At 31.0% G+C, this 26,899-nt stretch overlaps 4 protein-coding genes across 4 annotated transcripts; all 4 read right to left on the bottom strand.

The window, feature by feature from the left end:
- Positions 1-11,542: 11,542 nt before the first annotated feature.
- LOC105248568 lies at positions 11,543-13,465 on the bottom strand. Its single transcript, XM_011253417.3, has 2 exons — positions 12,775-13,465; positions 11,543-12,381 (listed from the first exon to the last, which is right to left on the bottom strand). The coding sequence occupies exons 1-2, from the start codon at positions 13,328-13,330 to the stop codon at positions 12,134-12,136; spliced, it is 804 nt and encodes a 267-aa protein (XP_011251719.1). The 5' UTR covers positions 13,331-13,465; the 3' UTR covers positions 11,543-12,133.
- A 2,318-nt stretch (positions 13,466-15,783) lies between these two features.
- LOC105248567 lies at positions 15,784-16,841 on the bottom strand. Its single transcript, XM_011253415.2, has 2 exons — positions 16,629-16,841; positions 15,784-16,426 (listed from the first exon to the last, which is right to left on the bottom strand). Exons 1-2 carry the CDS (start codon positions 16,824-16,826, stop codon positions 15,881-15,883), a joined length of 744 nt encoding a protein of 247 aa, XP_011251717.1. The 5' UTR covers positions 16,827-16,841; the 3' UTR covers positions 15,784-15,880.
- A 2,032-nt stretch (positions 16,842-18,873) lies between these two features.
- Positions 18,874-20,089, bottom strand: LOC105248569. Its single transcript, XM_011253418.2, has 3 exons — positions 19,951-20,089; positions 19,429-19,784; positions 18,874-19,271 (listed from the first exon to the last, which is right to left on the bottom strand). The coding sequence occupies exons 1-3, from the start codon at positions 20,052-20,054 to the stop codon at positions 18,991-18,993; spliced, it is 741 nt and encodes a 246-aa protein (XP_011251720.1). The 5' UTR covers positions 20,055-20,089; the 3' UTR covers positions 18,874-18,990.
- A 3,193-nt stretch (positions 20,090-23,282) lies between these two features.
- Positions 23,283-26,726, bottom strand: LOC105248570. The gene is made up of 5 exons (XM_011253419.2): positions 25,511-26,726; positions 25,170-25,402; positions 24,762-25,008; positions 24,283-24,700; positions 23,283-23,712 (listed from the first exon to the last, which is right to left on the bottom strand). The coding sequence occupies exons 1-5, from the start codon at positions 26,154-26,156 to the stop codon at positions 23,574-23,576; spliced, it is 1,683 nt and encodes a 560-aa protein (XP_011251721.1). The 5' UTR covers positions 26,157-26,726; the 3' UTR covers positions 23,283-23,573.
- Between the last annotated feature and the right edge of the window lie 173 nt (positions 26,727-26,899).

Below are 26,899 nucleotides of genomic sequence, written 5' to 3'. Positions count from 1 at the left end.
GAGCATGAGAGCGCGCGGTTCAGAAAGCATCGATTACATGTGGCAAACACGAAGTCCATTGATCGACCGGTGGCGCAAATACATGGCCATCTCTAATCGTGCGTATCGCCGCGTCTAGACATTCCCGATTAGCGAGAGGCATCGATGGTCATTCATTAACGGCGCCAATTCGTCCGCTTCTTTTGCGCTTGTTTGTTTAAATATAATTTCGATATTTATAAATTGAATAATTCCGCTATAAAATTTATGCACTAATTTTTTTAATTATAATTTTTCTATTTTAGCGATTTCCATGCTATTTTTATATAATAATTAATATATATTTACAAGAGAAATTATTTTGATTTCTCATTGTCGAAATAAATCGAACAAAAAAACGTTACAATCGATAATTTTATTCGCAATATTCACCTGTGCATCTGTTTGATTACGTAAATCGAAGGTCATGTGGTCGCCTCCGTGAAAAATTCCGGCGACTCAATAATTCACAGCGCGGCGTAGACTTGAAAAAGCAAAGCCGACAAAAGGCATAAGAGAATCAAATCTAGAAAAAAAATCCAACAGCCAAATCACTGTTCTTTCGCGGCGATGGACGACGCCGACAACACGCAGGCGCTCCTTTTCAATGCGAGATGGAGCGCATTTAGAAGGTTTGCTCGTCCGCTCTTGCTAAGGTCGTTACTTATATCAAGAGTCAAGTAAATTTTGTGCCCTACCGCAACGTCAACCCGCTTTCGATACTAATCGCGCGCGGTCCTGATGAGGGAAGTCTTCGGAAACAACAATGTACCGCTCATTTTAAATTCTCGCGCATCCATCGTCCATCTCCATTCAGATAGCGATCATGACGTTCCGCTCGGGAAACCTTCGAGAAAATTGACACGCGTTTTCATCCCATCGTACTATTTGTAAAAACACGAGAAAACCGGGGAGAGAGAGATTGCAAGCTCTTTATGACCAACCCTTCGTCCCAAAATTTATCGACGCACGAATCCAGAGAGAATAGAATCGTTAGCGGGTGCCAAAATAAATAACTTAAATCGCTCTTGTCCACTTTTACCTGTCTCTTGAAAGATGTGCACCTTTCTTTCACAGATCCCATTATCCGACACTCGTCCTACCTTATGCTTTCTTCCGACAGTTCGCTATCGACGGTATTAGATCTAGCGGGCAAAATATTGGCCGTGAAGTCGGCGGCCAATTTTGCTGCATCTGTTACGTGACGGGGAAAGAAACACGTTCGAAAGTGTTTCTCTCGAAGAAAAATTCACTGTGGCGGACGCACGAAATGCCACGTCGTACCGGGATTAAATGTCGTACTATGTAATTGCAGGACGCAATGATATTATCCCGAGAAACCACATAATGGACAAGTTTCTCTGCACATATATATTGTACCTATTTTACTCACAAAGAGAGACGATTGGCTTTTTAACGTTTCTCTTTGTACAATTTAAAGTAAAATGTTATAAAATTTCAAAAGCTGATATTTTATATTTTTAAGAAACATAATATTATATCATTGATAAAAAAAATTTTAAAAATAAAAAAATAATTATTTAATCCAATATTGAATTCCACTATTGGATAATAAATTGCAAAATTTAAATAATATATATTTAATGATAAAACTTTTCTAAAAGACAAGGTAAAATACGCCAAATACAAAATATAGTATCCGAATTTCTGAATAAATAAAAATTAAAGTATATTTATATGTATTGGACATTTTTTACCATAAAATAAAAATTTATCACTCACCGACCGATGCGCAGCGGAGTTAAAATTGACGAATGAGTGAATCCACGATGATCTATAACATATAAATAGAAAATTCAAATTATAGCAGCGTCTAAAAGTATTAACATTTTAAACAATTATTATTCTATTCCTTGAATTTTATATTCGATACATTTACTAATAAATAGATATTTAACAGAATTTATAAAAGTTAATTTTTCCTCTCTCTTTCTAAATTTTTTTGGTTGTTTTTTTATAAAATCTTTTTCTTTTTAATTTGCGCTTGTTTAAATAAACAAAATAAATTACGTATTTGTAATTAACAAATAATTAATTAATAATAAATGACTTATAATTGCTCCGATACTCCAATGACGCCCGATATCTCTCCTAGGCCTCTTTCTTCTTCCAGATTGTCAGGGTCATTAGGATTCATTGACTCACACGCACAATACTTCAAGTGATAATATATAGCGTTTACTTAGCTTCCCCCCTTCAGGATAAACCTTTAGGATAAACTTAAAAGAGCTATTCAGGTACTAAGCCCTTCCACCATGTCAAGGTGTACCTGTTGGGAGAGTTATATAATTTCCCAATATAATATATATATATTTAAAAAAAAATTATTTAAGAGTTTTTTATTATTTTTTAAAAATATATTTATTTTTTTATTTTTTTTTATTTTTTTATTTTCTATTTTTTCTATTTTTCTATTTTTACATCTTTTATTTTTAGATTTTTATATTTTCCTATATTTTTATTTTTTTTTTAAACTTTATCTACATCGCATTTTTTTCGTTGAGGAGAAAAAAGGCGATATAGATCATCTTTCAATTTTGAAATAAATTCTCCAAATCATATATATATATATATATATATATATATATATATAATAGATTTATATAATAGATATATATAATAGATTTAATATATCATGCATGAAATAAATGTAGGAATTGCATTTGTCATCAAGAGGAAAGTAGAAAACATCTAGACACTATTGTAGTCAATTACGATTCATATGCTATTTCGAAGGTCGCGTCGAATGTAACTGTTCCGGTATGTCTGGTTTATAGGACATTTCTGCGAAAGAATAGCATTAGAAGGCGCCAGTTAAGAAAAATTCGCGTCGGCATATGCATTAAATGTCACATCATACGCGATTAAATATTGCCATATCACACGCGATTAAATATTACCGTATATATACCTATATATATATATATATATATATATATATATATATATATATATAAAGAAATAATATTACTCAAACTAGCCGTATAATTGTAGTAATTATATAAGCAGATTTTTTAATATAGCAAATATATACGTGAAATATATTTACACGCTTTATTAAAATTCAATCGATCACGCGTTATATATATAAATATATTTTATATAAAAATACTTATTTAACCATTGAACAACTGAACAATACGTATAAATTCATCTCCTTTCCCCTAAAAATCAACAAACTATATAACGCTGCATATAATGCATTCGTCAGGAGACATCGAGTATCAATTTCGCGTTACGTAATCAAGAGGAAAGAAAAGTGGGGGAGACGCGAGGGAAGGAGAAAGAGAGACAGAGACGGCTGTAATCGAAGTGCGGTCCCGTATACCCGAGAGCTAGTCCACACAAACTTTCTTATTCCGCCCTGTAGTCTCGCTTCCGGTTGTGTAACAGGCGCCTACGCTGCACATTGCATCTACCGCGTGTGTGTATCGTCCTCTCCTCTTCCGCACTCGCGCCGTCCTTTGCCCGCGCGCACTCGACACCCTCGTTGCACACTGTATGTATACCTCTCACAAAAGATCGTTAGTTTTATATATACGAGCTTTTTTAATAGAAGCCGTATAAAAAGGGAGGCAGAAGGCACAGAAGGAGAGAAAGAGAGCAAGAGAAAGAGCCCACGCAGCTTGACGATAGCTCGACAAACGCAGGCAGTTTTTCAGTTGCTCGGCCGACTGTCCATATACCAGAAACAGGGAATCAGCAGGAAATAACGTATCCTGTGAGAGTGATCGCTTGAGGGTCGCTCGCGATATGCAGACATGCTCGTCCGGATCAATCAGATTTGGCCATCTGCATGACGTACATATGTATTTCTTCCTAATATTTTCATACTAATACACCGAAGAAAAATCAGTAGAGACTTTAATTGTACGATGCTCTCTTTTGTGCGCTGCGTTGTACGCGAATACTTCATGCACGACGATGCATCGCGCAACGCGTATCAAAGTGAATGCCATCGTTAAGTATCGCTGCGTTTTCCGCCGGAAGTCTTCTCGCGTTCGTGAGAAAAGCAGTCGCATGTAAATTGTAAATCATCCGCGAAATTGGAGCACGCGTTCTCTCACTCTCTTTCTTTCTCTTTCAAAAAAAAATTAGCAGCTGAAAAAGTCAATCATAATTGATGGGTAATCGTCCCTTGTGTAACTATCTAATACGATGTTGATATTCACAGGTCTGTGTAATTCGGATCGTAAATGAGTCGAATACGAACTGAGAAAGATTGAGCGCGGTTCTGGCCGACCGTGAGAATGTGGTCGCACAAGGGAATCTTGAAATCGCTTTCTTCGGGGTGTTTCAGAACGTAATAAGGAGATACAGAAAGATATTTTCCGGAAAGGAAAAATTAAAAAAAACACATCCCTTTCTATGTAACGTATCTATCTAATCCCTTCCTTGGGATTAGACAGATACGGTAACGTATTTATCATGCACAAATATTTCGTAGATAGCGGGAGATAAATGAGCGAATTTATCTACACTTAAAAAAAGAAATAAAAGAAATTTTATTACATTCACGAAAAGAGAAAGAAATAATACACGATATAAATTATCTATACCAAACTGTCAGTTATTATTTATTCATAGATAGTGTAAATATTTCGTAGATAGCGAGAGATAAATAAGCGGATTTCTACATTTCACAAAAAAAGTAAAAGAAATATTATTAGATTCAAGAAAAGAGAAAGAAATAATCCGATATAAATTATCTATATTAAACTATCAGTTATTATTTATCCCGATGAATTAATTAATTGATTTTTTGATTTTACTTTATGTTTATTACAAAAATGATTCAAAAAATTTATTTTATTCTTATATTAAGATTATTTTGATATTAATAAAATTATAATTCTTATATTAAAATTATTTTAATAATTATTTTATTATTATATTAATATTATTTTAATTATCTGAGTAAATAATTTAATAAAAAAAGAATTTATTGCAGCGCAAATAAGAAATGACTTGTCGGTTAAAATTGATTTTTTCCAATCGCTAAATGTTTCCTATACCATATATATACATATATCTGACGAGATGGAAATACTGATTATGTTTTATGACCCGGAAATGCAATCGAAGATGTACTTGAAAGAAAGTCGGAATCTAATGGTACCAATCATTGCGCGTACAATTTGATCACCATGCCAGCGATTTTTTTTCTATGCATAATCGTCATATAGTGTCGAATGCGGGTACCCGGAAACACCATTGAACGCCGTAGATCCATACTATGCAATTATTAAAGTAATACGACTACTTTCAGCAACATTGTTAGCGTAATGAGAGGTTTCACGTACAATCGTGCGATGTGATCTTGTAGATGCGATAAACACACTTTCTAAAGAATATGTGCCCTACTCGGCGCAGGATATTGGCATGCGCGGAAGCAAATTGCTTATGTAAAAAGGGATCGTAAGCAGAGTAGATGCGCATCCTGCTGTTGATTTTATAGATCCCCTTATCTCTAGACGTTCGCGAGCGAAGAGAAATCGCGCTTTTGATTAATCAGACTGATACGAATTCTCTCCGCTTTCACTGATTGCTTTTACTTATTCCGAATGTACGATACAACGATGACATGGCAAAAAATACAGGACGGTTTCTTTTTCCAAAAGAGATAAGGGAAAGAAAAAAAATTTTATAACTTTATTTTATATACTTCCTTTTTAATCCATAAATTTATCGGTTATTTTGTGTTTTACACACAAGACATATTTGAAGAATTATTCTTCAAAACGGATTATATACCTTTTCTTGTATTGTCCAAATGTTTTTGGCCAACAGCTATTTAAATTTTTTCAATATATTACCTGGTACTACATTTTGCAAGATGTAAACTTTATTATGTGTATTTTTTGTTTATTGTGTTTTTCTTCCCATTATACTGAAAAAAGGTAAAAGTAAAACGATGACACTGATGAAAAAATGCGTAAAAAAAATGTGTGTCGCTAAGGATGGCCACAAAAAAAACTTTTATATACATAAAAGAATATATTGGTCCTTTGGATCCAATCATCAGAGAATTAAATTCATTTTGTTTAAAATGTAAAGCTATAAAAATTTTTCAATATTATGGTAAATAAATTATATATAGAATTATGATAGTGCGATAAAGATTATGTGCTTGTTTTTTTTCAATATGGTAATATCATGTGCTTGTTATTTTGAATAATTTAATGATTAATTAATATTCAAAGAATTCGTATATATATGAATTCTTTGAATATTAATTAATAATTAGAATATCAAAATAGCAAGCACATGTATATTAACATATATATATATATATATATATATATATATATAAAATATTATAAATTATTATTATAATTTATTATTATAATTTATTATTATTATAAAAAATATCGTTTGATCAATTATTTCATATATATATATATATATATATATATATATATATATATGAAATAATTGTTCTGTCTGTTATATCATAAGACTATTTTTTATAAAAATCGATTTCACGATATTTTTAAAATTCAAAAAATTAATAAATAATTAATAATTAATATGTATATATATATATATATATATATATATACATATAATTTAATTCATAATATAACAGTAATGTATATAATGTATAATATATATATAATTATATTATATGTATATGTATATATATGTTTATATAATTTAAATTTTAAAGTTGTTTTGTTATAAGATATGTTAAATAACTTATAACAGAAATAAGTTAAGTAACGATCGATAAAGAAGCGTGATCCATGGATCACCTGTGATTTCTTACATGTTAAGCGCCATCTCATACTGCTCTCTTCAGTTGTCCATGATAGTACAACAATGCTATCAACTGTAGAACTTACAGTTTTAAATATTTTTTTAAACCGATATTTATCAATATGTGCTTTTTTTATTAAAATATCTAATATTTTCGTTTAATTAGAAATTAATAACTAATTATATATATATATATATATATATATATATATATATATATGTGTGTGTGTGTGTGTGTGTGTGTGTGTGTGTGTGTGTGTGTAACTGTTTTGTTATTAATATTTATTAAATATTTTTGAGTGTATTTTAAAATAAATTCTAGATTCTCTATAATCTAGATTCTCTATACATTATATATATTACAAGATAATATAAAATAAATCACTAATACATAAATATAAAGACAATTAATCAATACATACACCCATAAAAACATTTAATTTTATATAAATAACAAATGATAAATTAAAATGTTTATATAAATTACCTAAGCAATTTTTCCGTAGCCGACATCTTATCGAACGTTGTCCTCTTTCCTTTTTGTAGATTCTTCATAGCACTCAAAGAACACTCGCGAAAACAATTAATCATTCAATTATAATTGCACTCGCACTATTAAAATATGACAATTGTGTAATACTTCGCACGATACTCTCCGATCACGCAAAATATATTTTAATAAATTGTTGATGTCTTACAAACACCGGATTTGATTTTGACAAATATTAAAGTAAGCGATTAAATACGACTATATTTATTATTAAATGCAAAATGCAGTTTAGCTTAAATCTCATCCGTTTTTTACTTGCATTAATTTTTTTATTTTTGTTAATAATCCAAAAAAAATGTCAGCAACTTTATCCCGATACCGAAGGACATTATATAAATCTAATTAATGGTTATTTAAAGCGCAATAATAACGAGAATTATTTAACCGCGCGCGGAATTATCGCAAATTGTAAAATTATGTGGATTGCTTTGGTTCTTTTTAATAGTTATGACAAGATAATACAACAATATATGAAAGAATTTGTGGCATAATCTTTCTTGTCATATTGTAAAAAAAACAAATACCAAATACTGCATGACAATTAGATTCTATTAACGATATATCTATTTTAATAACGAAATATTTTTAACATACTTGTCATATAAAATATATATAAAACTGCTACATACAAAAATATTCTGTTCATTAAATTTTAAATTAATTATTCATAAACTCTTTGATATATATCATACTTATAATATTATAAAATTATATTTATAATATGTATTATCGTGCGTCTCGAAGAATAATAGTCGTAGAAAGAATACTACGCGAACAAGGCTACCAAATGTAAACATTAACGCGAATATAAACAGATGCCATTAAATGTTATATTGATGCCTAAGATTATGCCGCGATTATTCTTTACGAAAGATTAGAATTTATCTTGTATTATTAATTAAAATTTTAACAATAAATAAGTAAGTAAATATATTAAAAGAACACAAACTATTTATCGAACCAATTATTTTGCGCTACGTATTTATATATTTAAAATAAAAATCGAAGCAAGGAATTATGAATTTTTACGAATGATTATTACTTTCTTTTACGACTCTTGTATACGAATATAATTGTATCGCATTTTCTTTCAACTATTAAATGTCTTTTTAGATAATTTTCATATTAATTTTTATATTAATTCGATAATAAATAAATCGCAGAATCGAATAATTCAAGTAAACGAAAAGTTATACATCAATAATTAATGAATAATTAATTAAAAATTTATTAACAGGATATTTTTTATTTTAACGCGATTTTTTTATGTATTTATTAAAATTAGTGATTATCAACTTGCGCGATTTATCAATTTCGCGATTGAACTATGTACGATTGTCAACTTGCGCGATTTATCAATTTCGCGATTGAGCTATGTGCGATCGTCATTTGCGTGTTAACTTCCGGTATAATATAAAATAAAATATATATGATAAACATGTCGAGAGTATCATACGAAGTGCCATATAACTGTAAGAAAAACTAGTTTTACGAGAAATTGGATAGAATCACTATCGAAGGCTATCAAGCTAGAAGAACTTATAAGCGTATAATACATCTTGCTTAACGTACGAACGACAGAAGAATAATAACCTCTGCGCATCTTTGTCCTTTGTCCCCTCTCCTTTCTACCTTGTGGTGAAACAGATTTGAGCAGTAGTGGGGATGCGCCCCACTATCACAAGAAATATTGAGAGTCGAAAGGAAAAAAGAGCAAAGACCGATGCGCGCAGAAAGATACATTATTATTCTTTTATCAATCTTCGTACGTTAAACAAGGTGTTTTATGTGTTATCAAATAACTACGGCATATTGACATATCAGATATTAGCAAGTAAGTAAACTAATATATTTGGCTATTTTATATCGATCGATGTATTCTTATGAGTAATGCTTGATTAATAAAAATTAATCAAGCATGAGTGCTATATAGTAATAAGCAATATTAAAGGATATATATATATATATATATATATATATACATATATATATACATATATAAAATATATATATATATATATATATACATATAAAATAATTATTTGTGCCTCCGTGTGTGTGTGTGTGTGTGTGTGTGTAAATTTATTTATTTAATTTCTATAGCTATTAATATCGAAAGTTTTGTAAGAGAGGAGTGTACTTTTTGGAAAATGAGTATTTAAATATTATTATTATATATTTATTTTTAAATAAGAGAGATATGTATATAGTATTCTTAATGTCTTCTTATCACAAATGTATGAAAATTGCATTCCTATATATAAAATTCGAATTTTAAAATGTTCGTTTCTGTGAAATTACATTTATTAGATTAACTATAAATAGTGAAGCTGCTCGATAATTTAAACTTTCGTTTCTATTTAATATTATTTACTTAACATTTTGTAACATTTTGTTTTTGTGAAAAATGAAATCATATTTTGTTTAACACTTCATTAAAAAAGAGAGAGGTAAAATATTGATATTTTTGTGTAAATTTTTTCTCTCTTTTCTAAATATTAATTAAGTATTAAATATAAAATTTGATTTAATTTTTTAATTATTATGTAAAAAGTTTAAAAAAATAATTGAACAAAGAAGAGAAAATTTCTTTAAGATATACGTATATGTTTTATTTGTATAAACAGGATTAATTTACTTATAAAATTTGCTATTAATCAATTTGATACAGAATTGATTGATCGCTATAATGTATATAAAGTTCTTGCGTATAAAAGAGAAATTACTGTTTATAAGCAGTAATTTCAGTTTTATAAAAAACTGTTTTGAAATAACTGCTTATTGATATGTATTATAATAAATTTAAAATATTATACAAATTATGTATATAAAATTATTTAATCATGTTTGTATGTACATCTCTTTCTCTTGAGAGACGAGAAATTTTCAATCGTATCTAGACGCATAAGAAGATTCGCGATTGCAAATTTTTATCTGTTTTTGTCATGCGCTGCTACATCAATTTTCTGCGGAGTTATTATCGCTCGTGAAATTATATAAAACTATTATTAAATCGCGTGCTTTATGAATGAGTAGCGCGAACGCGGGGAGTGGAATAAGTCGTAGCACGTACGCGCAGTTCATTGTCAATCACGTGAGCCACGTGGTCGCACGACGCTACGACAAATCATATGATTGAGCGTCGTGGAGTTCGTTGCCACTGTAGATAGAATCGTGTTTAAAAAGAAATAAATATCATGCACATATGCCCTTTATCTATCTATTTTTGAATATCGCCCTGTTCTTAAAAGAATTCTAAAGATCATCTTTTTTTATTCCTTCTTTTTTTCCACTCATTTTCACCTGTTGATAATCGGTTAGAATAGACCCACGTTTTTTCGAGTCAGCGAGTTAACTGAGCGTCGCGTGATTCGCGTGATGTCTCTGCTCATAAATTATCAATACTCCGAAGAATTGCAACGAGTTGAATCGAATTGCGTATAAAAGTCAAGAATGCAGTGTATAATAGCGATATACTTTAATATAATACATATATAATACATATATAATATTAATATAATACAATACATATGTAATATTCTAATTTATTTTGGACAATTTCAACTTTTTGCTTTTAGCACTTATAACTTTTTGCTTTTAACACTGGCAAACATTTTTGAATTTCGATGATTTTTGAAATTATTTTCTTTGTTAATTATTTAAACTAAACTTTGTATTTTATTACAATACATTTTATTACAATTTATTACAATATATTTTATTATAATTTTATTTGTTTTAGACATGTATGTAATTATTTGCTTATTAGAGGATTTCTTAGCAAAGTTTACATTTTTGATTGCTTCAAATGTTCTAAATTTCGAGTTATATTATTCAATAGTAGATAGTAGATTTTACATATGGCACGATAAATATCTTACAACAATTTAATGTTAACTTTGTGTTGAGCTTAATTAAAAAAATTAAAAAAATAAAAAAAATTAAAAAAATATTGTTAATTAAGTAACAAGAACAATAATTTTTTTAAGAGAAATTTTTTTTAAATATTTATGGTTAATCTCTTATATTATTTATTTATTATTTATTACTTGTTTAATATTTGAGGACGTTAAAGAAAAATTTAACAGAAATATTAAAATTAAAAATATATATATAAATATATACAAAATTTTAATTTCTTTTACAAGAAATTATTTTATTAACAAATACAATAATAATAAATAATCTTGTCACACAGAAAATAAAAAAAGTTTACTGAAGAAATGATAATTTCACGTTATATCCGCAAATATATCCGGCGATAATATTGACGATTATCATAATTATCATAATTATCATAATCATCGCGAATATCTTTCCTGTACATTCCTATGCATACAATGATAATTACTAATTATCTCTCAGCGCATACGTGATACGCTCAAAGAGAAACAGCGATTGTGTGATAATTCTTTAAACCATTTTAATGAATTTTTTTCGCCAAATTTCGCGTGTTATAAATATTGGTCAGGGGGTAAATACTTTTTATTCTTAAATTTTTTTATAGAAAATTTACTTGGTGCAATTATTTCTCGATAAATTAATCCAATTGTGTTGAAGATTTTATTAAATCGATGAAACAATTATAGTCGACGCGGAGTCTATAGTCTTTAAATACAGAACTCTCAATAACAAAATATGACTTGTCAGTATCGATCGCAATCTACTTTACAATTATTTGGCGTTTCTTTGGTCGTGTCTTATTTGCCGGCATGTGATAGAGAATCCATTCGAGGGCAACATCGGGCGGTCGATGCGTCATCGAAATCAGGTATTAGAGCGACTTTAGTTATAATTCGTTGAACTGCTTGAGGACGAGGACGATGAAGGGGCGCCTGCCGAACTGTACGAGCTCGAGCTGCTGCCAGGTGAATAATAACTGTAAGCAAGATTTTGGGCTTCCACACTATTTGTTGGCGTCCAAACGCGGGAATACGGACCGTTGCCGTCCCACGTATTGGCGGGGTCGTAGCTCGATGTCGTCGAGGACATAGGTGAAGCACCATATATTGATGCCGGTTCCATAGACATTCCTACGATCAAAAAATTTTACTTTATTGTATATTGATTGAAATACATATGTAAAATTTTTTGCATGCAACTATTAAAAGATATTATTTGCATGCAACTATTAAAAGATATTTTTTGCATGCAACTATTAAAAGATATTATTTGTCTTAAAAATTGAACGGAAACATTTAAATAACTTTTCTTCAACATATTAAATATTGGAATTGTTTAAAAATTATTCAATATTTTTACGAAAAAAATGAAACAATTTTTATGAAATTAAATAGAGAAAGTAATTATTGCAAAGATTGCAACGTGAAATAGTTGTACGCCTACTCATACAACACATACAATAAATATAAAATATTACACAATTTTCAATATAAAGCATTAGGGATGTTCGTATAAATACATACCTGCCGGCATCATCATGCCACTTTTCTTGAAGAACTGCAAAGCGACAAATCCGATCACGATGAGAATAGCGAGCTTCGACAGGACAAGAGCTTTTAATGCCTTTAATCCAATAATGGCGACAAAGATGGGCATTAGAGCTTTTAACTTCAATTTCAGCAACAGCAAGAACGGTAGTAAAAGCTTTTTCTTCAAAAGTCCTCGAGCTTGACTGGTGGCTACGTCATTATTCTTAAACTCGACGTCAAGATCGATCAAACTTCTGCTAGGCTTATATTTTAAACTAGCATCGACAAACGGCAAATCAACCCCATAATCGAAACTCTTCATATACTTGATAGTTCTGGCAACAATCGCCTCGTCGACGGTTTCGAGCGACCTCGCTTCTGTGGTAGTTCCCAACTTCCCATCGAGGTAACTCAAAACTTGATGCTTCAAACAGGATATCCATGATTCCGCCTTTATGCACTCATTTAAGGAGTTCGTTAAAAAATCTTGATTGGCCGCGCAAGATCCGATCAACAGAACGATCGTGCTTATCGATGCTATCAATCGCATATCGGGATCCTTTTCCTTTCTTCGATATCTTGCGGAAAATTTTTCGAATCGTTTTTTTTTCCACTCACCGCGCGATATCGCGTGTCAATAAAAAAACAATCGATCGTCCACCCGTGCGAGCGACCGATGATCGAACTGCGACTGACGGAGGAGTGGCCTGCCCCTTTTATTTAATTTGTTCCCCTTGAAACTATGTTATTCGGTCACGCATGCCGGGAATCGACGATCGAAGGGAAATTATTCAAATTTCACTGGCATAGAGCGTCGTACCACCACCCTCTTCGTCGAACCCCCGCGAGTCTCTTTTCCATTCACTCGGGCAAATACGCGTATATGTACGTGTCGATTGTTGCGCGACGCGTACGTCGTACACGATGGCATGCGACGCATACAGGAAACGGAACTTGCGTCTGGCATCTCTTTTCGCTTGTGTTCTTATCTGCCTCGTTGTAAACTGCCGTTTAGCGGCCCGTATGCCTTCTATGATTACGAGAACAGAATGAGTAACTGTCATCCCTGTAGTACTCTTGAAAACCGCAAGTATTGTATAATGAAATTTTAAAGAAATGCACATGCAATGCTTCTATATCATGTTATATTATTATATTGTTTTCTAATGATTACAGTGATTTATGCGTTGTAATTTTGGTGTTGTACACTTGTCATATAATTTCCTAAATCACAACGAAAAAAGCGAGATATGTGTAAATTTTATTATAAAGGAACAATGGTTTCTTACATGAAAATGTTGGGTATAAGTTTATGCACTATTTTTATTTTATTTTGTATAAAATATAAGATAAATTTGATTTAAATACCATAATTCATAAATATATGCAAAATTATAATATTTTATTTATTTTTGTATTGCTTACGTAGTAATTGCTCTTTTTAATAAAATTTCCGGACCTTTATTTTATAATATTTCTAAAATAATAATAAGTGAGATGTTATTTGCTAAATAGGAGTTTAGATTTTGTAATTTAAATAGTGTAATTTAAATAGCAAATAGTGTTGAGACAAATGTAGAAAGTAACAATCATCACATTCTTATCATATAAAGTCTTTATTATCTATAATTAAATGATTGCAAATATAAATATAAAATTGAGCTTTCATTCACTTGTCAATTTTTTTATTTACTTTAATTTATTATATTATCTTATTTTCTCTCTTTAAAATGCACTTATTATTTTGTCACAATATTTTTTAGAGCCTAAATAATTTAATAACTTTTATAAAAATTTTTATAAATTAATTTATTTTAATTATTAAAAGTTATTAAATTTAGCTTTAAAAAAATTTTTAATTTTAACACGTTTTATTTTATATTTGTAATTTATTAACCTTTAGACACGGTTTGATGTATAAATTAAAATAACATTTTCTTTTTCCTATGGAAATTGCAAGTCACATAATATGTTAAAACAGTGAAATGACTTTCAAAGTAGTGACTTCCAATTAACTTTCGTAAAAGACGAAAGTGATCACATGCGTGTATGTAGGTCTCTTATAAGTATCTTATAAATGTCTCTGATTTGGATTGCAAAAAGCATTCTTGTAGCCTTAAAAAGAAACGCTAATCTAACAATAAGATGATATCATATAAATGAAAGAAATAGGATTTGTTACACAAATTTTGGATAATCTCTATATGAATCTCTATATAAAATTGAAAGATCTTTCTCTCTCTTTCCCTCTCTCCCCCCCCCCCTCTCTCTCTCTCTTATATTATCAAATCAATTGCAATATAATGTAAATATATATGTATTTATACAAAAATATAAAATATTTATTTAACTTTTTATTTTTATGAATAAAAATGAAGCAATAAAACATACATATACATACAAAAGGAAATAAAATCAAATTAAAGAGATTATTATATAGAGCTATAATTTATATGTAACGTTTTATGCAACATTTTTTTTCAAAATTGTGAGAGAAATTCATGTTTTAATAATAAAGAAAATTTACAAATTTAACAGAATACATTTTTTTTATAAATTTTCTCTCTAATTTTACTTAAATTATTAAAGATTGTAAAAAGTTACCGCAAATATTATCATTGTATTTTTTACATAAAATTTGTTACATAGAAAATATAGAATTTCTTATATATTTAGTTTTTAATGTCCTATTTCTTCCAAATAAATTTTAACATTGTATGATAAATGGCAGGTTTTCAAATGAGTACGGTACAAAATAACTCGTAATAATAATTTATTAAATAGATCTAATTTTGTCTTTTTCCTCGAGTAAATTTTATTAAACGTCAGTTGAAATAGTATTGGGAATGCAGGTTTTCAAATAAATATATTATAGTACAAAATGACTTGCAATAATAATGTATTAATTAGATTGACGATCTAATTTTGTCTTTTTCTCAGAGTAAATTTTATTATTAAGCATCAGTATCGAAATAGTGTTGGGAATGCAGGTTTTCAAATAGACATAATATAAAATGATTTGCAATAATAATTTATTAAATAGACAGTAAAAATAGGAAACTAAATATTTTACAAAAGCGTCATTAGGCCGATAGTAACATTACGATTGTACATGGGCGGAATATGCAAGATTGTGCGCCAACTGCGAAGAGATCTGATCCTGATTTTGGAAAGATCTGTACTGAGCTTGATACTCCCAAGGTCCATGAGCGATGGGCGCAGGATGAGAATCAGCGGCGATCTTTTTGCAGAGTTGGAAAATGGCCATACCGACGGACACGATAAAGCTGAAGAAGGCGAGCTGCAAGGCATTCCAGGCCTTCAGGCCAAGTACACCGATGGCCAAGGGGATCAAAGTTATCGCTTTCAGGAGAACAAACACCAGAATAGGGATGATGACCTTCTTCAGCTTGGACCTACGGGCCTCATCGACGGCGCGGCCTTGACCGAACTTAACGTCAAAGGTGAGTTTATCGTCCTCGATATTGCGCGAGCTCACCTTCACGGTGGAGTCTAGCGGCAATTTGAAGGTCACATCGTGAGAGGCCAAGTAGGATTCTACAGTGTCAAGGAAGGAGCTTTCGCTACGAGCGGATACTTCTTCGATAGGATGCGAGTTGCGTGTAATTTCCATTGTTTCGGACACCTGAATAAATCAAGAGAATGAACTTCGGCGAATTTATCAAAGCACAATATTTCATTAAAAATGATCAAATAATATATGGCTTGAGAGCAAATAAATTTACAAAATTTTCGATAAACAAAATATAAAACGATAATACTAGAATAAAAATATGAAAGCTGCGTGAATTACTTTAAAAAAGGACTAGCATCACTGATATACCTACCTTGAAGTTATCCTTGCTGAAGACTTGGTCGAGCAAATTGAACACCTTGAATTTCATGCAAGCAATTTCGTCGCTCTTTTGCGAGCATTCGGATCTGGATCGATCGACCATCTCGTCCATTGCACTCTTCCAGTTCTCATTCTTGGTTGGTTGCGCGACGGCCAACGCGAATAGGGCGCACAAAATGAAGATTCTCATGGCGCTGGCAGTCAATTATATCCGTTTGAAGATTCGTGAGGAAGGTTCACGTTGTACACCCGATTCGTGGATAATGAATTGGAATGATCGCAACACGACGACTGATGCCAATGGGTTGGGCAGTTCGGTATTTATACGAAGGCCTATCTCGTCGAATCGTACAATGCACGTCGAAGAGTCGCGTAGCGGCGCTCTCGAACACTCCCCCACTTCCGTCCGGGTGTGGATTTTCTTTTCGTTCAGTATGGTCTTCGATTATTGAGGCCTCGCCGTGGATCATGCCGCGACTACCTGATGAGGGAGGATAGACTGCGAGCGTGAGATCGCGCGACACGTTACACGCGATATCAAATCGGGGTAGCGGTCCCGTCAATATGCCAATAGGTCATACTTTTCGATCATGAAACGCAATGGAATTTATAATATTAATGAGTAGCAGTTTGCTTTCTATCGACGCTATCAGAAGACCTACTTGTGGCGATAAACGTTCGTGGAATATTTTTTGACACATGGCCTGAAATTAAATTTTTGATAATGAATGCAACCGGATTTTTAATTGAACTTAGTTTGTCGTGACAGGAAAGCGAACAGAAGTAAAAAGTTATTATAAATATTAAAGAAAGAAGAAACTAATCTGTGTTAAAGATTTCGTGGAATTTTATGAAGTATCAAACAATTGTATGAAATTAAAATTTTACTTATAAAAATAAATTATTTTTATAAAATTCTTAATAAATTTTCATAAATATAAAAAATTTCATAAATATTAATTAATTATTGTCTATTTTTTGAATTGATAAATGATAATTAAAAATTAATTCGTTGTCTTATACAATCAATTTATAACGTAACAACAAATGATAGAACTAAATATATCGACAATTATAGGACTTCAAAAAAATAATTAGACAGAAAATTAAAGAGCTATCTATTTCATTTTATTCTTCTAATTAAGACAAGTAATTGGGAATCACATATACATACGTAATAAAACTCCTTTATTTTTGACATCGAAGTCGTAACATTGACATTGAATCGATCATTCATTCATACCACAATCATGACTTTCTATACAATGTTTCGTTCTATCTTTTTATGTTCTCTCTGTCTTTCTTGATGTCATTATCGTCTCTACCAATTTCACCCTGTTAGACCTTATTAAATTGTAGCTCCTGATTGAGCTTAAGGAAAATAGCACGACGGTACATCAGTGATGCGAGTTGCGTGCAAGTTTCTCGCACGAAAATGCATATCGAGTACCATCAGAGACACTTTTGTCTTGCCCGACTTCTTTTCTGTGGTAGCAATAAAATGGCAATTGGAATTTTGGGTCAAGTTTGCATAAACATTCAGGCCGTATAGTTAATAAAATATCGATCAATATCTTAATTGTGTTTTTAATTTGTTTATTGTTGACAAACTAAATTTATATGTGATAACAAAAGCTTGTTAAGGTGAAAACGCGCAAACACTTTATTATTTTTGTATTTTCTTTTTAAAGATATAGTAAATATTTATGAGAAAAAATATTTAATAGTAGACACAGATTATATAAGCATAATAGCTAATAGCTACCTAATAGAACTTTTAGCAGAAATGAGTTTTAACATTTTTATATCATAGAAATCTTTATATATAATCTTTTATTTTATTTTTTTACTTTTTACTATTTATATTTGTATTTATACATAATCGCGCACATATATTTTTATGTATTATATGTAATCTTTGTCAAAATGTTAACTTGTTATCTCGAGTTAGTGATAATTGATTCATGTATAGTTGTTTAAATTCGCATTGCATATTATGCGAAAATATAAGGCAAAGTATTGACAAACATATCACTTCTTCTATTTTAATATATTTTTATATAATATTTTTAATACTTTTATCTATCTTTTAAAGAATTCATTCTTTTCTGTTATTAAACTTATGAATATTAAAGCAATAATATTCTTGCAGATACATTTTAAAGGAAAATAACATAAGTTACATTAAATTAAAGAAAATTGAGATATAAAAATAATCAATAAGAATTGATTGATTGAGAATAATATGAGAACTTTTATTACATGTAAGTAACGCAGATGAAATATACATACTAGATGTAATCAATAAATATTAAATAAGTTTATGAAAATGATGATCAATTTTCTATGTCATTTTATTTTCTATAGGCTCTGTAAGGTCCGTGAGGTGCGGTATCCCAGTGAGGTGGATGTTCGATAGGTGGATGTCCGTAATGAACAAGTTCGTAAGCGACTTTCGGTTTAGTCAATTTGAAGATCAACATCGCTCCACTGAGGACCAACGATAGGAGACCCAGAGTTAGCGCTTTCCACGTCTTTAAGGCGATCAGAGCAAGAGCAAGGGGTACTAAAGCAGTAGCTTTGAATTTGAGACCAAGTATGAATGGTATCATCACCTTCTTAACGAAACCACGACCTGTAAATATATATTAAAATCAATATGTTTCTCAAGAAATATTGTGTTCTAAACATATTCTTACGATTATTTTTCTCTGTATTTTTCTCTTATATATTAATGAGAATTATAGATAAAAATATGTGTATTATGTGTCTATTATTTATTGTTAGTTTACCTTGTCCATTAGAAGAATCACTAAGAGGGACTGTAAGACTCCTTGGCACGCTATCAACTAAAGATCTAGGAACAATATTTGATTCTGCTATTGCTTCTGGTAGTTTAACTTCAAGCTGATGGCTCGACAGATAAGCATCCAATTTCTCGAGCATCAATGTTCGCAGGAGTTTTCTCTTGGATGGATCTGTGGCATCATACTGCGAGAGATCTTCCGCACTATCTGACGTCGCGTCACGGGATTTAACTAGCGCTAAATCCTCCGTAATTGCCAATCTGTCTTGTTTCACAGCATCGGTGAGGTAAGCCAGCACCTTCGGTTTGACACAAGATAACATGGATTGGCTATCTGCGCATCTGTAACATTTTTTTTTAAATTTATATATATGAAACAAAACATTTAAATAATCTGTTCTGATTCAAACAATTTGTAAATTATGACTTTGTATGATGCAAATTAATTTTTAATGATTAAAATAATAAATATTAGGATATATTAAATTATATTATAGTTATAACATACCTGTGATAAATTTTTTGTAAGACATTGACAGTTGTCTCTGATTGTTGCGCACCAGTGAAGGTGGCCAGTAGAGCTATTGACACAAAAGTGGTTAAGAGCCTCATGGCAGTATCACCGATTGGTTAAAGACTAAACACCGAATGCCAGTACGAACGAACTCAACGGGGTTTTATAGGCGATGGCATTCGCGTACGTTCGACGAATTTTGATTAGAGACGTGTTGCTGGCTGGCCGAAAGAAAAGAAGAAAGCCTTATTATCTAGGATGTCGATGGTTTCACAAACTATAAGCGCCCTCTCGTTCCTCTGAAATGATTTCGATTTCGACATCCATATCATATATTATTATACTTCCATTTTTAGAATATGTCCACTCAGTGAGTGGATACTCAGATAAATATATTGATGCAAATTATATTCAATAAATGTCGGTAAATTCATGATAGTTTCGATAAATTCGCGATCTTCTTATATATTTCCGCAACATAATATTTATGAAAAATTGAAATAAAAAAATGAAATTTACCTTTTTACCTTTAATAAATTTACCAAACTTTTTTACACACACATTATGTATTTATATATAAAATTATATTAATACAAATATTGATATACCTATATTAAAAATGTTAATTATTAATTTTTTAATTAATTATTTTTAATTATTATTAATTTTATATATAATTTATTATTATTATATATAATTATTATTAACTTGTTTTCTTATAGATTTTCTATTAATTTTACCGTCATAAACATTTTTCAGCGAAATAAAAGATCTTTAAAGTAACATTTTTCATTATTATATATGTGTGATTGTATACATATATTTGAATTGATACTGATTTGTAAGAATTTCGTAAAATTTTTAAAGTTCAAGTATCTTGTGTTTAATCTAATCAGAAAAAAAATAAAAGTATCTTTTTTTAAAATAAATGTAATTGTGTTTCGTACATAATTTTCTTTATTTTAACTTATTATTACAACATTAAATTATATTTTCGATAATATAATTAGATCCTGAACGTGCCTTTTCATACTAAAGGATTTACATAATTAAAGATAGAATTTTAGCTTTTATTTGATATATAGAATGTCTAATTTGTACATATTTTTTATATTATATTCTTAAAGGATTGTATTTCAATATGATTATTATTTCGAAATAACTACAGAGCGAAGTAATTACAAAAGCGCATATTTAATAACTATAAATCATTTTTAAATTTAACAAAATCAACATGATTGTGTTTAAACTTAGTTGGTTGCAATAAAGATTCTGTTGTATGAAGAGTCAGGAAATCAAACAATAGATTTAAAAATAGTATAGAAGAAATAGTATAGAATAGTATAGAAGAATCTCAAATCACAAGGACATAAGAAAGAACAAAGTCGTCTTATAATTATAGTTGGCTCAACTTCCCGCGCATAAATTACGTTCGGCAACACTAATAAGCGAGCATCATAGTAGCTACATAATATCACAATCGAGATAATTAGACATAAAACTTATGGTTTTTTGCATAAGCAATGCGAGTTGCTGAGTTTTTGCGACTATTTTAGTATTTCTAGATAAGGATGGTAGAAACATTCAGATAACTCAACTGGTAAATCAAAAGATCTTTTATAAAATCAAGCAATTTTGACTCCAATTTATCAAATAGATAATTAAAATATATCTGTAAATATTACTTATATAAACATTTTATAATAATTTCTTTTGAATTAATTGTAAATAAACTATATTTTATAATATTTTATTTTGTGAAGAACATTCAATTTCAAATTACAAAAGTTTAATATAGTTAAAATTTAAATATAATTAAACATTTTTTGATAAATATTGAAAACCAAAACAAATATTTTTTATTTTAATTTTCTATTTTATCTATTTTATTTCTAAATTTCTAACATGTGACTAAAATGTGATAGCTTTTTTTAAAGGCGCAATTCTACAGATTAAAAGCATTCTACAAATGTTTAAAAACTGTTGATGTAAAATTATAATATTTTAGAGATAATGATTCATTCCATCGATCTTTTTTTATTGCTTTATGTATCTAATGATTTTTTCGCCCAATCTATACGTCAACGACTTATATGAAGTACTAGCTATTATTCCTACTATTTCCGGTTACGCTGCTTTAAAGCCTAATGTTGTGAGATTAATAGACATTTCCAAGTTGGTTGAAGAATTGATGACCAAGAGAGAACGGAATCGATGAATTAGATGCAAGATGTTAGATGACATAAAGTCATGTTCGGAAAAGTAATATCTAATGTTCTTCGAACTGAAGAAGACACTGTCAATTGATCAGCTGTTCGAAATCTTAGGCATCCGAGAATTGCTAGAATAAGGCTAATATTTGCATGGTTTTATTGAGGAAAATTTACATCTCAACACTGTCGTATATCGCGTTTGTATCAAAATGACACTAACAGCCAATGTTCTAACTGTACTTTTCACGAAAATAGAAATGTCCTTCTAGTCAAAAAATAAATCGCTCTAAAAGTAAAAAATTCGTTTTTATGGCTGATCTATGACAAATGTAGCTACAACATTCTCTTCATGGACGCTATCAGTAAAAATCTGTCAATTAATTGTAACGACAGTTCTCTTTTTAAACGATTAATCACATGTAATAATTCTAATTAATTATATCTCTAACAGATTCAACAATTTCTACAAAATTATATTATGTAACTAATTTTTACATAGCATCACATGCATATCTTTCTCATATAGGAAATATAAGAGTTTTAAATTATTACAAAATATTAAAATAAACATTTTTTACGCCATTAAATAAATAATTATAGAAAATATAAAGCCACTATGAAATAATAATTATTTTACAAATTTCTTTTTATAAATAAACAATAAAAATATTTTATACGTCACACAATATTATATATTCTACTTATATAGTACAAAAAATATTCTTTTTATTTATCAAATATCTGCTTTTAAAAAATAACCTTTATAAAATTTCTTATTTTTAAAATATAAAATTCTTTTTTTTGAATATTTTAAGTTACGTTAAAATTTACTTAGAAATTATAAAGCACATTTAACCGCTAAAATGCCACAAAATTTAATGTCATATTAATTTTATTATTTAATCATATCTAATAATGTGTGATAATACCCTTGGAGTAATCTTGCTGACAATGTGTCAATAAACTTTAGAAATTTCGACACATCATCACAAAATTCACTCATTAAACTCCTCATTAAATTTAATCTTAAAAATTATCATAAATTACAATAAATATTACATTCAACATTTCGCTTAGTTTCTTACAACTAAATTAATCGTTAAAATTCCTGCGACGAATAATTTTATTCGCAAAACACTTCAAGTTTTTTTCTAATAGGAAAATTAGGTATAAATTGTCGCACGTCTTACAAATTATATTATTATAAATAATACATGGCAGTATCATCGGCCTCTCTTTTATACCGATATTATATTACACAACATTACGATATTGATCTATCTGATGAAATTCTTCCAGCTTATTGAGCAAATATGTCTATTAGCATTTGCTAAATATAATGCATAACGTTTATCATATTTTAATACAAGTCATTATAAATTGTACGTTTAATATGCATAATATCTATTCAGAATTATTACCACAAGGATATGCGCTGAGGCAATCTCCACCATCTTGACCGTACCTGGCTGCGTTGACGTATCTATAAAATCTCTGACTGTACACGCTTTCTATTATGCTGCTCTTGAGTTCCTGCGGATCTCTGAAAATGCATGTAATTATTTTAAATTCATTATTAGCATAACAATAATATTTTTGACAATAATATTTTTGAAAAATGTAATAATTATGAATCTTAATTATTCATACATATTTTAAACTGCGTTTGATTTATATTATTTTTCTTGCTCATTAAAATAATTCAATATAAGCGCGTCAATTTAAAGGACATGATTAATAGAAAATTAATCTTTGAAAAGCTGCAATTATGCGTAAGCTAGTTATCCAACAAACGTCCCGGATACGACGGAGTACTTTTTAATTAGGCGGATAATCGACTCGATGAAAGCACTTTATAACTCACGTCTATTGTTAGTGGAATTCCAAGCAAAACGCAATGCAAAACTGGATAACTCTCATACAACGCATGAATTTACAATCGCGGCAAGAAACGGCTTAAAGAAACGATATAATAAAATATAATAAAAAGAAAAAGAGAGAGAGAGAGAGAGTCAAAGCCAACATGACCCGATTAACGTGATTCGGAGCATGCGAGCGATCTCCACCTTTCTCTTTGTGATACGGCGGCGATTTAATCGATAAGTTGCACTACCTGGAAAGTTCGTTCGACACGAGGTTACTGTGCGGCGAGTAGCCCGTCGGGTTCTTGTACATGCTACAAACGAGCATCTCCCTGCACGTCTCTTCGTAGAATCTCAATTGGTCGAAGATCTCGTCCAGACGTGCGAGTATCGGCCCATAATACTCATCGTCCGTTTCTTGTCGCGAGATCGATATAGACGAGCTCTTGGCAGTTGCAACCGGTGTCAAGAGTCTCTGATGACTCGGCCGTACATTTGGCGCGAATACGGTATAAGGATTCTTCACTGACGTCTTCGTACCAGATACGAGATTTACGGGATTTACCGAAAGTACAGCAGTTGGCTGCGCCACGGGTCGTCGATTGTATTTAACGTCGTTGAGATATCCGGAGTAGGCCAAGTTATGCGCGCCAGCTGCTATCGGATTATCTAGATATGATGTATGCAATCAGTTTTGTGTTTGATGTATATTGCGATAATCCGTACGAACCTGGATACACGACACCGGGAACTGGAGCTGGGTTTGGAGCTGGGACCACGCGGTTTAATTGCTGACTGGACTCTTCGTAAGGCTCGTCGTAAGGTTCGATTCCCCATTCTTTTAACTCTTCCATATCTTTCCGGTATTGAACATGAGGATGGGTGTAATCATAACCGTCGAAATCATCGCGGTGATGATTGTCGTAATAAGATGGGACAGCTACCGGAACCGGCACGTGATGATGATGATGCGCTATCTATCGAAAGAGAAAGATTGTTGATAAAATATTATATAAATTAAATTAATTATAAAATTAATAAATTAATAAATTAAATTAAAAAATAAAATAAATTATTTAATTAATTATATGTATTGAAAAAAATTGAGATGAGAGGAATAGAGGAAGCACTCGCATACTTGATGATGATGATGATGATACTTGGTGGCGTGGGTCGAGTAGTAGCTGGAGCAGAGCTTGAAAATGTGCGCGAACGCAGGAATGAAGAACAGTACCAGTTTGAGGAAAAGTTTCTTCGCAGCGCCCACGCCGAAAAGGAACGGAATAACGAACAGGAACTTCACTTTAATTAGCTTGATAATTAAGAGAAGCGCCAAGAAGCTGGTTAACAATCTATTCTGTATGAACTTTCCTAAAATACAACGAAATGTTACATTATAAATTTTGTAATTTAATTGCAATATCTGTCCTTGTAAAACAATTATAACTTATAATAATATTAATTGTCAAAGATACTTACTGATTTTCTTAAAGAAGATTCGTCCCTCTTCTTGTGCAACTTGTTGACTTCCGAAGTCCACTCTGAGAAGAGCTCCATTCTCGTCTATCTCCCGCGGGCTTATCTTTATCTTTGCACCTTCAAAAAAAAACTGCGGAAGTTGAATTTCGTAATTTCGTGTCGATAAAAATTTCACTGTTTTTTGTCGTAAAGCGTTCGTGATTTCTTCAAATGGTGATTTCAGTTCATCTCTGAATTTTCGACTTTGCTCTTTCGCTTCCTCGGCCGTTTTCTTCTCGCAATCGTCCGTGTCAACATCATCTACGAGATTTTCACGAACATCATTGGGATTTTCCGTTTTAGGACACGTATCATAAGTGACATTATTTCTCGTAAGTATCAGACCATCGAAAACGGTGATATTATCTCTCTCGATGAACGCATTGTCAAGATATGTATATGCATTCTTTTGTATGCAGGAAAATGTCACTCTCTTGTCACAGTCTTTGAAGAGTCCGTGCCAAAGCTCGTTTCCCGTTTCGTTGATGTTCAACGTATCGAACTTCAGGATCTTCGCATACGACCTGAGCTTCTCGACACTGAACAAATTCGAATATGATAATGTTATCGAAAAACATAACAGGAACAACGTCGATTCCCAATGCATCTTCGATAGCACTTTTGCAAGATTAACTACGTTTAATGTATATATCTTATATTTGACTCGGTTTTTAACTGTATGACCAGAAATATGTGAGGTAGCGTACCGGAAGCACTGCACGCTCTGAATGTACACCACCGGTGGTACCACTGGCCAATTACTTATCTAATAACTGAAACCGGCGCACTTTACATTTTGCGAATTTGCCATTTTCACTTCGTCCACGTACACGTCGAATTATTTGGTGTCTACCCGCGGTCATCACATGCTCTTTCTACTTATTGGAGATCTCGCCGTTCAACGTCGACCCTCCCTCCTTCTTCGTAGCCGAAAACCTGACCCTTCTCCCACCCCTTGTCGATGATCCGCTTTTCGCGAGAGCCTCTTTGGCGATTCGACGCGATGTACAATCGGCAGACTCTGCCGTTGCAATCACGTTGCATCGCAAACGTCAAATGTCATGCTAGTAATACGCTCGTGACTATTGTCACATGTCACATCTTTCGTCCTGTCTTTTTTACCTATCTTTTTATCTGTTTCGCTCTCTTCCGTCGAGACGTGCACCGTTCAATCTCTCGCTCCGCACTAACCACGAGCCTTTCCGTTCTCGCTTACAATTCACCTGAGCGTCAAGTGTGTCAAATACCCTCCTACTCTTTCTTTGGCGAGCTCCTCCGTGGAAGGTCATTATCGTCTCCTCTCGGGCTGCAACCGACCAGACTTGTGGTTATACGTGGTTATACGCACGT

This window comes from Camponotus floridanus, unplaced genomic scaffold (assembly GCF_003227725.1).
Source record: "Camponotus floridanus strain SB8 unplaced genomic scaffold, Cflo_v7.5 scaffold71, whole genome shotgun sequence".
Lineage (NCBI taxonomy): Eukaryota > Metazoa > Arthropoda > Insecta > Hymenoptera > Formicidae > Camponotus > Camponotus floridanus.
The sequence above is the reverse complement of the archived record's forward strand: the minus strand, read 5'-3'. Positions and strand labels throughout refer to the sequence as shown.